This window comes from Pan troglodytes, chromosome 12, assembly GCF_028858775.2.
Source record: "Pan troglodytes isolate AG18354 chromosome 12, NHGRI_mPanTro3-v2.0_pri, whole genome shotgun sequence".
Classification (NCBI taxonomy): domain Eukaryota; kingdom Metazoa; phylum Chordata; class Mammalia; order Primates; family Hominidae; genus Pan; species Pan troglodytes.
In genome coordinates, this window is record NC_072410.2 from 59,397,836 (window position 1) to 59,414,079 (window position 16,244).

The 16,244-nt window shown below is 37.9% G+C and overlaps 1 protein-coding gene across 21 annotated transcripts in view; it reads left to right on the forward strand.

Annotated features, from left to right (window-relative positions):
• WDPCP (WD repeat containing planar cell polarity effector) overlaps positions 1-16,244 on the forward strand; it is a 729,520-nt gene that overhangs the window by 510,244 nt on the left and 203,032 nt on the right. For all 21 annotated transcript variants that reach the window (XR_010149488.1, XR_010149489.1, XR_010149490.1 and 18 more), the window contains one exon: positions 7,158-7,221. Coding sequence is in view for 18 of the 21 variants with exons in the window: in XM_054678456.2 (XP_054534431.1) it covers positions 7,158-7,221 (64 nt within the window). In the remaining 3 variants the exon portion in view is untranslated. The remainder of the gene's footprint in view (positions 1-7,157; positions 7,222-16,244) is intronic.

Genomic DNA, 16,244 nt, shown 5'->3' on the forward strand with positions numbered 1-16,244 from the left:
ATATTTGCCTAGGTATTTACTGTTTCTCCTACTTTTCATTCTTTCTTGAAGATCTGCATTTCCATCTAGCATTTATTTTAGCCTAAAGAGCTTCTTTTAGTCTTTCTTACGGTGTAGTTCTACTTGTGATAAATTTTCTTGGTTTCTTCCTGCAAATGTCTTTATTACACCTTCATTTGTGAAAGAGTCTTTGCTGCATATAAAATTTTTTGTGTGTTTCTTCCTTCCAGTACTTCAAACATGTTATTCCACTGCCTTCTTGAGATTATTCTGCTATTGTTTTTTTAAATTATTAAGTTGGATATTTAGTTTATCAATTTTTAACCTTCTTTTCAATATAAGCATGTAAGGCTATAGATTTCCCTTCAAATACCTCATTTGCTCAAGTATTTTTTTATAGTATTAGCATTTATTTAAGTATTTTAAAATTTCTATTATGATTTCTTCTTTGACTAATGACTTCATTTCTAAGTACGTGTGCATATATTGCTTATCTTTTTGTCAACTAATTACATTGTTGATGGATTAATTATAATGTTTAAAATGTATTGAGACATGCTTTTTTACTTACTACATAATATAATTTTGTAGATATCCCATTTGTGCTTAAGAAGAATGTGTATTCTCTGATTTAAGATTTAAAGTTCTCTGGGCCAGGCACAGTGGCCTGTAATCCCAGCACTTTGGGAGGCTGAGGTGGGCGGATCATGAGGTCAGGAGATGGAGACCATCCTGGCTAACACAGTGAAACCCCATCTCTACTAAAAATACAAAAAATTAGCCAGGCGCGGTAGTGGGCCCCTGTAGTCCCAGCTACTTGGGAGGCTGAGGCAGGAGAATGGTGTGAACCCAGGAGGTGGTTCTCTGATTTAAGTTCTGTGTATCCAATAAATATAACTTTGTAATTAGGTTGTTTAAGACTCCTTTTTCTTTCTAATTTACTCACTGCTTAGACTAGCAAAAATTTAGAGATAACCCTTAGTCTCACACAGTGATGGTAGTCTGATCATTTGTTTTAATTCTACTCATGTTTTGCTTTATACATTTTTGAGCCTATTTTATTAAGTACATTCAAGTTTAGAATTTTTGTATATACAGAAGATTGAAACTAGGCCCCTTCCTTTCACTGTATACAAAAATTAACTGAAGATGGATTAGAGACTTAAATGTAAAACCTACAACTATAAAACCCTTAGAAGAAAACCTAGGAAATATTGTTCTGGACATAGGCTCTGGCAAAGACATCATGACAAAGACTCCACAAGCAATTGCAACAAAAACAAAAATCGACAAATTGGAGGAGTCTCTGCTCAAAGACTTGATGCTTATTTTTCCTCCATAATTTGAAGATACTTTCTGTCTTCTACCTCCCATTGTTGCCAATGAGAAGTCTAGGGTCAGTCTATTTGTAGTTCCTTTTTAGATGATATGTCTTCTCTCTGGCAGCTTTTTCTTTTTTTAAACTTCATGTATAAGTTATTCTTTTTTTCTTGCACTTTTAGGGTCAAGGGTACATCAGCCGGTTTGTTACAAGGGTAAATTGCATGTCATGGGGGTCTGGTGTACAGCTTATTTCATCACCCAGAATAACTATGCTACTAATGAGCATAGTATTCGATAGGTACTTTTTCAATTCACCCTCCTCCCACACTCCAGCCTCAAGTAGGCCTTGGTATCTACTGTTACCTTCTTTGTGTCCCTGTGTACTCAGTGTTTAGTTCCCACTTATAAGAGAGAACATGGGGTATTTGGTTTTTTGGTCCTGTATTAATTCTCTTAGGATAGTGGCCACCAACTCCACCCATGTTGCTGCAAAGGACAATCTCTTTCTTTTATATGACTGCATAGTATTCCATGGTGTATATATACCACATTTTCTTTATCCTGTCAACCACTGATGAGCATCTAGGTTGATTCCATGTCCTTCCTATTGTGAATAGTGCTGTGATGAACATACACATCACATATCTTTATGTTAGAACAATTTATATTCCTTTGGGTATATACTCAGTAATGGGATTGCTGGGTTGAATAGTAGTTCTGTTTTAAGTTCTTTGAGAAATCTCCAGACTGCTTTCCACAGTGGCTGAACTAATTTACATTGCCAGTAGGGGTGTATAAGTGTTCTTTTTTCTCTGCACCCTTGCCAGCATCTGTTGTTTTCTGACTTTTTAATAATAGCCATTCTGACTGGTAGGAGATGGTATCTCATTGTGGTTTTGATTCACATTTCTCTAACGATTAGTGATGCTGAGGATTTTTCCATATGCTTGTTGGCTAAGTGTCTTATTTTGAGAAGTGTCTGTTCATGTCCTTTCCCCATTTTTTAATGGGGTTTTAAGTTTTTTGCCTGTTAATTTGTTTAAATTTCTCTATAGATTCTGGATATTAGACCTTTGCCAAATGCATAGTTTGTGAATATTTTCTCCCATTCTGTAGGTTCTCTGTTTACTTTTTTGATAGTTTCTTTTGTTATGAAGAAGTTCTTTAGTTTAATTGGTCTTTCCATTCATCAATTTTTTGTTTTTGTTGCAGTTGCTTGTGGAGTCTCTGTCATGACATCTTTGCCAGGGCCTATGTCCATAATGATATTTCCTAGGTTTTCTTCTAAGGTTTTTATAGTTTTGGGTTTTACATTTAAGTCTGTAGTTCATCTTGAATCGATTTTTATATACAGTGAAAGGAAGGGGCCTAGTTTCAATCATCTGTATACGACTATCCAGTTACTCCAGCACCATTTATTAAATAGGAAGTCATTTCCCCATTGCTGCTGTTGTCTATCTTGTCAAAGATCAGATGGTTGGTTGCAGGTGTTTGGCTTTATTTCTAAGTTCTCTAATCTGTTTTATTGGTTTATGTGTCTGTTTTTGTACCAGTACCATGCTGCTTAGTTTACTGTAGCTTTGTAGGAGTTCGAAGTGCATAACCTGATGCCTCCAACTTTGTTCTTTTTGCTTAGAATTGCTTTGGGTGTTCAGGCTTTTTTTGGTTCCATATAAATTTTTTTTTTTTTTTTTTTGAGATGTAGTTTCACATTTGTTGCCCAGGCTGGAGTGCAATGGTGCGATCTCGGCTCACTGCAACCTCTGCCTCCCAGATTCAAGCTATTCTTCTGCCTCAGCTTCCCAAGTAGCTGGGATTACAGGTGCCCGCCACCACGCCCAGCTAATGTTTTGTATTGTTTTTTTAAGTAGTGCTGGGATTACAGGTATGAGCCACCATGCCTGGCCTGGTTCTATATAAATCTAAGGTTTTTCTAGTTCTGTGAAAAATGTCAGTAGTAGTTGGATAGGAATAACATTGAATCTGTAGTATGGCCATTTTAACGGTATTGATTCTTATTATCCATGAGCATGAAATGGTTTTCCAATTGTTTATGTCATCTCTAATTTCTTTCCATAGTGTTTTGTAATTCTCATTGTAGAGATCTTTCACCTCCCTGGTTAGCTGTATTCCTGCTTATTTTATTCTTTTTGTGGCTATTGTGAATGGAATTGCATTCTTGATTTGGCTCTCAGCTTGGACATTATTGGTGTATAGAAATGCAACTCATTTTGCACTAATTTTGTATCCTGCAACTTTGCCAAAGCTGTGTATCAGATCTAGGAGTCTTTGGGCAGAGACTATGGGATTTTGTAGGTATAGAATCATATCATCTGAGAAGGGAGATAGTTTGACTTCCTCTCTTCCTATTTATTAATAGATGCCTTTTATTTCTTTTCTGGAAGCTTTTAGTTTTTTTTCTTTTATTTTTATTTATTTATTTATTTATTTATTTATTTTGAGGCAGAGACTCACTCTCTTGCCCAGGCTGGAATGCAGTGGCACAACCTCAGCTCACTGCAACCTCTGCCTCCCAGGTTCAAGTAATCCTTGTGCCTCAGCCTCCTGAGTAGCTGGGAATACAGGCACCCACCACCATATCTGGCTCAGTTTTGTATTTTTAGTAGAGGTGGGGTTTTACTATGTTGCCCAGGCTGGTCTTGAACTTTTAGCCTCAAGTGATAAAATCCATCTCGGCCTCCCAGAGTGCTGGGATTATAGGCGCCCGGCCTAATTTTCTTTTTTTGTTTAGTTCTGCATTTCCATTACAAATGTGGATATTTTAAATTTCCTTTTTATATCTCCTGCCTGATATACATTGTTTCTTTTGTGTTGATTGTCTCATATCATTTATCATCTCTGGAAATTCTTAGCCATTAACTTAATTCCCTGTGTAGTCATATTAGACTTTTTCATTTTCTGTAATTTGCTCAGCCTCTCTTTATATTTTTAATCTCTTTTTCCTCTGTGTAACATTCTGTGTAATTCCTGACTTATACATAATTTATGCACTTTTATTTCACCAATTCTTTCTTCAAATGTGTCAAATTGACTGAGCACAGTGGCTCCCACCTGTAGTCCCAGCATTTTGGGAGGCTGAGGCAGGAAGATCACTCGAGCTCATGGATTCAAAACCAGCCTGGGCAACATAATGAGACCTCATTTCTACAAAAAAAAAAAAAGTATTACCCCAGCATGTGGCACATGCTTGTAGTCACAGCTGCTTAGGAGACTCAAGGTCTTCTAAGACACTCGAGGTACTTACGAGGTTGATGTTGCAGTGAGCTATAATCACGCCACTGTACTCCAGCTTGGGTAACAGAGCAAGACCCAGTCCAAAACAAAAAAAAAATCAAATTATTTAACTTCAATAATTAGATTTTTATTTCTAAAAGTTCTGTTTTATTCTTTAAAATAGTAACCTGATTATTCTTTATTGTATCATATTACATGCTTATTTTCATGACTCCCTCATTTCTTTAAATATTTTATATTGAATTATTTTATATGCCTACTTTAATAATTCAATTATTTGAAATCCATGAAGATCTAAATTTGTTATTTTTCTAATTTTTAGTTATAGTGCCTTGTTTTCTTGTGTTTTTGATTATCTTTATGAACTCATACTTGTTTGATTTTAATTTATGTTAATTTTATGTTAAAAAATCATTGAGGGCCTCTATTAGAAAGGCTTTAATCCAGACATGAATTTGTTTGTTTCTGTGAAAGTTAGTGGCACTACTAACCTGGGTCTCTTTTAGCCCCTGGCTTAATCAGAATTCTTGGGTTTAGCTCTTTTACTTGCCTTAATCAACAGTCTGAGCTTATCACCTTTAACTTGAGTTTTGTTCAGGCTTATCTCCTAAGGGTGATGGCCCTGTAAGTAATTCTGCCCTGTTTTTCCCCCTTATTTGTTGTCTGCTGAGTGATCCTTACTCTGATTTCTATCAAGGGATTTTGTTTAATTGGTTATTTTTTTATGGAGGATATGGCCCCCTTGGTATTTACTTACTTTTCATAGTCCTATGATTTACTTTAACTAAGTATTTTATAAACAACCTAGTTGGGAGTCTCCTTTTGCTATTTCTGTTTCACCATGCTGCCAGATGCCAATGTCAGTTTTTTAATTTTACCATGTATCATTACCATCTACTGTCTATCATTACCTCTTACCTAGAAAGAAGAGCACATCCTAACTTATCCCCCTTAATTTCACTCTCTCCAATTTCAGTTTGCCCTCTATGATTGCCAAATTGATGTTTCAGTGAACATGTTAGACATGTTAACTTTGAGGTGCCTTGAAATAATAATTTGGAGATCAGGGAAGAGATGGATCCCAGAGGTGTAGATTTGTAAGCCACTGATAATTGATAAGCAATGCCCTGGGTGTGGTAAGGTTATTGAGGAGATTGGAGACAGTGGGTAGAAATAAAAGAGGATCATAGAATACTGATTTCATGGGGAGGCAGAGAAAAATGAACTAGCAAAGGAGACTAAGAAGAACACATCTAAGGAAGGGAAAACAAAAAATTAAGGAAAGCAGGGCAAGCCAAGGTAGGAGAGGGTTTCAAGGAAGGGCAATTTATAGAATTAGATGGGACCAAAGGGGCACAAAAGGTAAGAATTTACCTTTAAGTTTGATCCTAAGAAGATGGATGACAATGGCTCAGGCCTATAATCCCAGCACTTTTGGGACGCTGAAGTGGGTGGTTTGCTTGAGCCCATGAATTTGAGACCAGCCTGGGCAACATGGCAAAAACTCCATCTCTACAAAAAATACAAAAAATTAGCTGGGCATAGTGGCGTGCACCTGTAGTCCCAGCTACTTGGCGGGGCTGAAGTGGGAAGATCATCTGAGCCCAGGAGGTCAAGGCGATGATTGCACCACTGCACTCCAGCCTGGGTGACAGAGTGAGACCCTGTATTTAAAAAAAAGAAGATGGGGCCAGGCACAGTGGCTCACGCCTGTAATCCCAGCACTTTGGGAGGCTGAGGCAGGCGGATCACGAGGTCAAGAGATCAAGACCATCCTGGCCAATATGGTGAAACCCCATCTCTACTAAAAATACAAAAATTAGCTGGGCACGGTGGTGCGCACCTACTCCCAGCTATCGGGAGGCTGAGGCAGGAGAATCACTTGAATCAGGGAGGTGGAGGTTGCAGTGAGCCGAGATCATGCCCCTGCACTCCAGCCTGGCGACAGAGCGAGACTCCATCTCCAAAAAAAAAAAAAAAAAAATATATATATATATATATATATATATATATATATATACACACACATATATATATGTATGAATAATTAGTATTGCCAGATAGTTACAATGGAATGGGGACAAATGCAAAACTGCAGTGAATGCATGGACAAATAGTACAATTTGCTAATCCTCTGACCTCTTCCTTAGTATATCCCATCTCCACTGAATATATAATGAATCAATAAGCTTCCTAGTACAAGACACTCTTCATTCACAAAATAAACACAATTGCCTTTTGATTTCTATAGCTGAGAGGGATTCAGGCAAATATAGGAGGTACTAACAAGAAGAGGCAACGTATTTTCTAAGCTATCATAGTCAGCAGTGTCTACTTGGGGTTATGTTTATTCTTGAAAGTTATACTTAAGGCCTCCACAGGCTCTGTGCCTCAGCCCCTCCTAAATGTAATAACTTTGCACATATGGAAGATCCTAGTAGGCCAAATCCCTTCTGTTTGAAAATATTTTTCCAATCAGAAGGACAAAAACAGTATCACAGAAATATGTTAAATAAACAGCTCTTTTCTTTTATATATTCTTGTTCACAACTAACATAATATTTTTTTCTGCCTTGTAGGTACCAGAGGTTTGAAAAGGCATTTCTCCTAGCTGTTGACATTGGTGCTCGTGACCTCTTTATGGTGAGTCATTTTCAGAGATGATTTTGTGCCTTCAGTTCTAAGGCTAAGTTGTCAGCTTTTGTGACCATAAAAAGGGTTACTGTCATTTTGCAGCCTCAGACACAGGGTGGGAAAGCATTATTCCATCTTGACTTGCAGGTTTGCTTTCGTGAAACTGGTCAATAACCATCTAGTATCTTTTGATTTGTTGACATTTTGTTTGCTGGCTCCAATGGATCTTTTGTGTTTTCTAAGAATTTATAATTCTTGAACTTTTCTCCTCATGTACCTTGATGCAAGGGGATGACACCTATCTATCTAGTAAGCTTAAATGTCTTTCTAATCCATTCTCTGAAGAAAAGCTATAGAATCCAGGACATAGGGCAAAAGATGTCCCACAGATCTCGAATGTGCTTAGTTGGTCCCTTATATTTTAGTGTAGAGTAACAAAGTAGGAATGTTCTCACATGTATTTTTTCAGTAACCATAGTACAAAGTGGATCCAAGAGGTTAAATTCATGTACACTCTGGCCCTCCCATTTATTAGCTACAGAACAGTAAAACTGACCAGTTTCTTACAAATCCTTGTACTCTGTATCAGGTTTCTGTTTTATAAGATCTTGCACTACAGTGCCACATTGAGATCAAATGAACAAAGGAAAAGTCCTTTCCTAGTTTCCCAGCATATTCTGTTAGACAGCAATTTCATTGTTTCCACAGAAACAACAGAGCAAAAGGTTCTTGAAAGAAGAAATGCTTCTAGAAGGTGCTTTTGCCTGAATCTTTTGCACAATTAAGACATTTTGTAGTTTAAATTAAGCTTTGATGTTTCAGATATTCTGTTATACAGCAATTTCATTGTTGTCACAGAAACAATAAATCAAAAGCCTCTTGAAAGCCAGAAATACTTCTGGAAGGTGCTTTTCCTGAATCTTTTGCACAGTGAAGACATTTTGTAGTTTAAATGAAGCTTTGATGTTTTAGATAATATTATGGATTCATCACATTAGATCAATCATCTTTGGATTGAGTTTGATATTTAAATTCTAAATGTATGTCATTCAATTAATTATACTATTATTGATCATAAAAAATCTAATTTCAAAAGTGTGAACATTCTATTGTTCGTCATCTGCATTTTGTGATGTCTGATTGAGCAGGCATATTACATTGAGGGAAGATTTTATTATTTTCATCAAAATCTATACATGCAGAGATCACAGTGTCAGAAAATTAATTACACTTTTTAGATTTTCCAGCCCCATTGACTTTTTTCCTTATCTCCACCTTTTCACCTTTGCCACTTACCCCAATAATGGTAGATTTTCCCCATATTTCTTTATTTTTTATGTCTATAGTTTCAGTCTTTTTTCTAGCCAAGATAAGAACTAAAGAGAGGAATATTTAAATGTTTGGTGCCTGGTAAAATTTCTCTCTCAAGGTATTATGTTCTTTAATTTCTAATGTTGTAATAATTAATAGAAACATCACGAAAGGCACCTTCTAAACTTTTCTCAAATCATATCTGTTTCAGCTTTCGGTCTCAGTTTAGCCAATAACAATATAAAGTGTCCATGTTAGTTCAAATCACCTTCATCCAGTAGCCTTTCTACTGATAGGCTAATCCTAAACCATGAGGATTTTTACACATAAAAGATGAAAATCTAAAATAAGGGAAGTATAGAAGTGGTTTTACTGTCCTTTTTATTTGCAAAAGCAAACAGTCATTATTCAGAATGCTGCATTGTTACTCTTCATACATAACTTTATTGATAGCCCAAGGTCTGCTTTAAAGAAGCTCAAAATATTGAGAGCATTAAAGCCTCAAAGTTCTATTTAAGCTCATGAATCTACTATATACATTTAAGGTTCCATGTAGAAATTGCCTAAAAGGATTTATTTTTTTAATAGATTCATTCTTACTATCTAAATTTCATCTAGCCAGAGGTCTATAGCCTATAGATTGAAAAATGTTACCTCTTTTGAAATTAAAAGCTTGTAGATTAAACAGGATTATTCCTATTTATACATGATTTTCTACCCTTGAGATATCTCTTGCTAAAAGACTAAAAATAATAACATATGAATCACAATGGGATCACACAAAAGTGTATCAGTTAACCTGAAAATAGTCCTTTTTGCATTAGCATATTATCAGTGGTAAAAAGTTACAAGGCATACAACATGATAAGAAAGTTGATATGGCTGGAAAGCAGAGAGACTAAAGGGGCTTACATTCCATATAAAGGAGTTAGAATTTATCTCAAAAGCAATAGGAAGTTACTAAATCATTTTAAATAGAAGAGTGATATTATCAGTATTTTGGCTAGGAAACTTTTCCTCTAAAGGGCCAGGTAGCAAATAGTTTAGGCTTGCTTGCTTGTTTGCTTTATTGATTCATTGATTGATTGAGACAGGGTCTTGGTTTTTCACTTAGGTTGGAATGCAGTGGTGTGATCATAGCTCACTATAACCTTGAACTCCTGGGCTCAAGCAATCCTCCTATCTTAGCCTCCAAAGGAGCTAAGACTACAGGCATGTGCCACCATGCTTGGCTTAGTTTTGCAAATATTTTAGACTTTTTACAAGCCATATGGGCTCTGTTGCAGCTACTTAACTCTGCCATTATAGAGCAAAAGCAGGCATAGTCAATAAATACAGAAATAAGTTTGGCTGTGTTCCAATAAAAGTTCATATATAGACACTGAAATTTGATGTCACATAAAACTGTTCCTGTGATTTTTTTTTTTTTTTCCCAAAAACCATTCTTAGCTTGGGTTAGACTTGGATGGCAGGTCACAGTTTGCTGATTCCTTGTTTAGAGTATGATCACTTAAGGCTGCATTGTAGAAAATAAACTGAAACGAGACAAGGCTCCTAGGTACAAGTGTGAAGTAAACAAAGAGGTGGGTTCTTTCAGGCCCATTTCCTCAGGTCCAGCAACCTCATAGTAATTTTCTTATATTTAAGGCCTGTTGATTCAACTCCAAGCTCTCTCAGTTATTAGCTGCATAATTTTGTATAATTTACCTAACTTTGCTTGCTTTCATTTTATTACCTGTGGTGATGATAATGCATAAATCCCTAGTGTGCTTTAAGTATCAAATGAATTAATAATATATATGAAGTGCCTGGCATATTGTAATGACTTAAGAACTACAGTTCTAGTATATATTTTATATTACTCACTTTTCAAATATTTAGGTAGTACTTCACTTTACATTGTTTATACATTTGTCAGATTAACAATGCTGGAATTTAGGTAGCTATTGATATTTGGGTGTTTAAAAACAAGTAGTCTCTACCTGAAAGATTGGAATTGAATCAAGGCAGCCTAGTTTCAGAGTACATACTCTGTGTTTTCATTTTTATTTGTCTCTAAGCATTTTCTAATTTCCCTTGTGGTTTCTTTTTTAATCCATTAGTTGTCTGAGTGTGTTATTTACATGATTTCCAGAAACTGGGGTTTTTTTTTCTTTTAATTCTGTTATTGATTTGTAACTTCATCCCATTGTGATGGGAGAAGATACTTTGATATCTATCGTTTTAAATCTATTGAAACTTAGTTTATCCTAGAAAATGTCTTATATAGACATGAGAATAATGTGTATGTTTTGGGGAAGAATATTTTGTATTTGTACAACTAGTTGATTTATTGTGTTGTTTAAGACTTCTGTTTCCTTCTGTCTGGTTTTCTAGCAATTATTAAGAGTACGGTATTGAAGTCTCCAACTACTATTGTAGACTATTTCTCACTTCAATTCTATTTGGTTTATTTTAAGAGACAGGGTCTCACTATGTTGCTCAGACTGGACTTGAACCCTTTGGTTTATGCAATCCTGCCACATCAGCCTCCCAAGTAGCTGGGATTACAGGCATGCACCACTGTACCCCTCCTGTCAGTTTTTGCTTCATATATTTGATGATACGGTATTAGGTACATAAATGTTAATTATTGTTATTTTTCTTACTGTATTTAAATTTGCATCAGTATATGCCATGTTTTAACTTTTTTTAGTTTTACATTCAGAAGTACATGGACAGGTTTGTCACATGGATACACTGAGTAATGGTGAGGATTGGGCTTGTGGTGTACCCCTTATCCAAATAATAAACATTGTATCCAATAGGTAAATTTCTAACCCTTACTCCTCTACCAACTTTGGAGTCCCCAGTGTCTGTTATTTCCATCTTTATGTCCATGTGTACCCAATATTTAGCTCACACTTATAAGAGAGAATATGTGGTGTTTGATTACCTCAGTTACTACAACTAGGATAATGTTCTCAAACTCCATCCATGTTGCTGCAAAGGACATGATGTCATTCTTTTTTATGGCTGAACATTATTTCATGATGTATATTTACCACATTTTCTTTGATTATACTTTAGGTTCTTGGACACATGTACGGAACATGCAGGTTTGTCACATAGGTATACATGTGCCATTGGTTTTCTGCACCCATCAACCCGTCATCTACATTAGTTATTTCTCCTAATGCTGTCTCTCCCCTAGCCCCCGACCCCCTGACAGGCCTCAATGTGTGATGTTCCCCTCCCTGTGTCCATGTGTTCTCACTCTTGAGCTCCCACTTATGAGTGAGAACATGTGCTATTTGGTTTTCTGTTCCTGTGTTAGCTTGCTGAGAATGATGGTTTCCAGCTTCATCCATGTCCCTGCAAAGGACATGAACTCATCCTTTTTTATGGCTGCATAGTATTCCATACTGTATATGTGCCACATTTTCTTTATCCAGTCTATCACTGATAGGCATTTGGGTTGGTTCCAAGTCTTTGCTATTGTGAATACTGCTACAGTAAACATACGTGTGCATATGTCTTTATAGTAGAATGATTTATAATCCTTTGGGTATATACCCAGTAATGGGATTGCTGGATCACATGTTATTTCTAGTTCTACATCCCTGAGGAATTGCCACACTGTCTCCCACAATGGTTGAACTAATTTGCACTCTCACCAACGGCGTTAAAACGTTTCTATTTCTCCACATCCTCTCCAGCATCTGTTGTCCTGAGTTTTTAATGATCACCATTCTAACGGGCGTGAGATGGTATCTCACTGTGGGTCTGATTTGCATTTCTCTAATGACCAGTGATGATGAGCTTTTTTTCATATGTTTGTTGCTGCATAAATGTCTTCTTTTGAGAAGTGTCTGTTCATATTCTTTGCCCACTTTTTGACGGGGTTGTTTGTTTGTTTTCTTGTACATTTGTTTAAGTTCTTTGTTTAATTTCTTTGTGTTTAAGTTCTTGGTAGATTAGCCCTTTGTCAGATGGATACATTGCAAAAATTTTCTCCCATTCTGTAGGTTGCCTGTTTACTCTGATGATAGTTTCTTTTGCTATGGAGAAGCTCTTTAGTGTAGTTAGATCCCGTTTGTCAATTTCAGCTTTTGTTGCCATTGCTTTTGGTGTTTTAGTCATGAAGTCTTTGCCCATGCCTATGTCCTGAATGGTATTGCCTAGGTTTTCTTCTAGGGTTTTTATGGTTTTAGGTCTTACATTTAAATCATTAATCCATCTTGAGTTAATTTTTGTATAAGGGGTCCAGTTTCAGTTTTCTGCACATAGCTAGCCAATTTTCCCAACACCATTTATTAAAAAGGGAATCCTTTCCCTGTTGCTTGTTTTTGTCAGGTTTGTCAAAGATCAAATGGTTGTAGATGTGTGGCATTATTTCTGAGGCCTCTGTTCCATTTGCCTATATATCTGTTTTTGGTACCAGTACCATGCTGTTTTGTTTACTGTAGACTTGCAGTATAGTTTGAAGTCAGGTAGCATGGTGCCTCCAGCTTTGTTCTTTTTGCTTAGGATTGTCTTGGCAATGTGGGCTCTTTTTTGATTCCATATAAAATTTAAAGTAGTTTTTTTCTAATTCTGTGAAGAAAGTCAATGGTAGCTTGATGGGGATAGCATTGAGTCTATAAATTACTTTGGGCAGTATAGCCATTTTCATGATATTGATTCTTCCTATCCATGAGCATGGAATATTTTCCATTTGTTTGTGTCCTCTCTTATTTCCTTGAGCAGTGGTTTGTAGTTCTCCTTGAAGAGGTCCTTCACATTCCTTGTCAGTTGTATTCTGAGGTATTTTATTCTCTTTGTAGCAATTATGAATGGGAGTTCACTCATGATTTAGCTCTCTGTCTATTATTGGTGTATAAGAATGCTTGTGATTTTTGCACATTGATTTTGTATCCCGAGACTTTGCTGAAGTTGCTTATCAGCTTAAGGAGATTTTGGGCTGAGATGATGGGGTTTTCTAAATATACAATCATGTCATCTGCAAACAGAGACAATTTAACTTCCTCTCTTCCTATTTGATTGCCCTTTATTTCTTTCTCTTGCCTGATTGCCCTGGCCAGAACTTCCATCACTATGTTGAATAGGAGTGCTGAGAGAGGGCATCCCTGTCTTGTGCTGGTTTTCAAAGGGAATGCTTCTATCTTTTGCCCATTCAGTATGATACTGGCTGTGGGTTTGTCATAGATAGGTCTTATTATTTTGGGCTATGTTCCATCAATACCTAGTTTATTGAGAGTTTTTAGCATGAAGTGGTGTTGAATTTTATGGAAGGCCTTTTCTGCATCTATTGTGATAATCATGTGGTTTTTGTCATTGGTTCTGTTTATGTGATGGATTACGTTTATTTATTTGCATATGTGGAACCAGCCTTGCATCCCAGGGATAAAGCTGACTTGATCATGGTGGACAAAGCTTTTTGATATGCTGCCAGAGTCAGTTTGCGAGTATTTTATTGAGGATTTTTACATTGATGTTCATCAGGGATATTGGGCTGAAATTTTCTTTTTTTGTTGTGACTCTGCCAGGTGTTGGAATCAGGTTGATGCTGGCCTCATAAAATGATTTAGGGAGGAGTCCCTCTTTTTCTATCGTTTGGAATAGTTTCAGAAGGAATGGTACCAGCTCCTCTTTGTACCTCTGGTAGAATTCAGCTGTGAATCTGTCTGGTCCTGGGCTTTTTTTGGTTGGTAGGCTATTAATTACTGCCTCAATTTCAGAACTTGTTATTGGTCTATTCAGGGATTCAACTTCTTCCTGGTTTAGTCTTGGGAGGGTGTACGTGTCCAGGAATTTGTCTTATTTCTTCTAGATTTTCTAGTTGATTTGCAGAGAGGTGTTTATAGTATTCTCTGATGGTAGTTTGTATTTCTGTGATCATTGGTGGTATCCCCTTTATCATTTTTTATTGTGTCTATTTGATTCTTCTCTATTTCCTTTATTAGTCTGGCTAGCAGTCTATGTATTTTGTTAATCTTTTCAAATAGGTCCCGGATTCATTGATTTTTGAAGGGTCATTTGTGTCTCTATCTCCTTCAGTATGCTTTGTGAAGTTCTTGTGCTGTATTTTTCATCTCCATCAGGTCATTTATGTTCTTCTCTAAACTGGTTATTCTAGTTAGCAATTCCTCTAACTTTTTTTCAAGGTTCTTAGCTTCCTTGCATTGGGTTAGAACATGTTCCTTGAGCTCAGTGGAGTTTGTTATTACCCACCTTCTGAAGCCTACTGTCAATTCGTCTCACTCATTCTCCATCCAGTTTTGTTCCCTTGCTGGCAAGGAGCTGTGATCCTTTGGAGGAGAAGCAGCTTTCTGGTTTTTGGAATTTTCAGCCTTTTTGCCCTGGTTTTTCCTCATCTTTGTGGATTTATCTACCTTTGGTCTTTGATGCTGGTGACCTTCGGATGGGGTTTTTGTGTGGACGTCTTTTTTGTTGATGTTGATGCTATTTCTTTCTGTTTGTTAGTTTTCCTTCTAGTAGTCAGGCCCTTCTACTGCAGGCCTGCTGGAGTTTGCCTGGGTATCACCAGCAGAGGCTGCAGAACAGCAAAGATCGCTGCCTGTTCCTTCGTCCCAGAGGGGCATCTGTCAGATGCCAGCCGGAGCTCTCTTGTATGAGGTGTCTATTGACCCCTGCTGGGAGATGTCTCCCAGTCAGGAGTCACGGGGGTCAGGGGCACACTTGAGGAGGCAGTCTGTCCCTTAGAGCTTGAGTGCTGTGCTGGGAGATCCACTGCTCTCTTCAGAGCTAGCAGGCAGGAATGTTTAAGTCTGCTGAAGCTGTGCCCAAAGTCGCCCCTTTCCCCAGGTGCTCTGTCCCAGGGAGGTGGGAGTTTTATCTATAAGCCCCTGACTGGGGCTGCTGCCTTTCTCTCAGAGATGCCCTGCCCAGAGAGGAGGAATCTAGGGAGGCAGTCTGGCTACCGCGGCTTTGCTGATCTGTGGTGGGCTCTTCCCATTTTGAACTTCCTGGCAGCTTTGTTTACAACGTGAGGGGAAAACTGCCTACTCAAGCCTCAATAATGGTGGATGCCGCTCTCCCCACCAGGCTCGAGTGTCCCAGGTGGACTTCAAACTGCTGTGCTGGCAAGAATTTCAAGCTAGTAGATCTTAGCTTGCTGGGCTCCATGGGGGTGGGATCCGCTGAGCTAGACCACCTGGCTTCCTGCCTTCAGCCCCCTTTCCAGGGAAGTAAACGGTTGTGTCTCACTGGCATTCCAGGCACCACTGGGGTATGAAAAAAAACTCCTGCAGCTAGCTCGGTGTCTTCCCAAACAGCCGCCAAGTTTTGTGCTTGAAACCCAGGGCCCTGGTGGTATAGGCACCCGAGGGAATCTCCTGGTCTGCAAGTTGCGAAAACCATGGGAAAAGTGTAGTATCTGGGCCTAAATGCACTGTTCCTCATGGTACAGTCCCTCACAGCACAGTCCCTCACAGCTTCCCTTGGCTAGGGGAGGGAGTTCCCTGACCCCTTGTGCTTCCCATGTGAGGCGATGCCCCACCCTGCTTCAGCTCGCCTTCTGTGGGCTGCACCCACCATCTAACCAGTCTCAATTTGATGAATCAGGTACCTCAGTTGGAAATGCAGAAATCACCCACCTTCTGTGTTGATCTCACTGGGAGCTGCAGACTGGAGCTGTTCCAATTCAGCCATCTTGCCAGCCACCCATATGTCACATTTTCTTTATACAATCAACCATTGATGAAGACTTCAGTTGATTC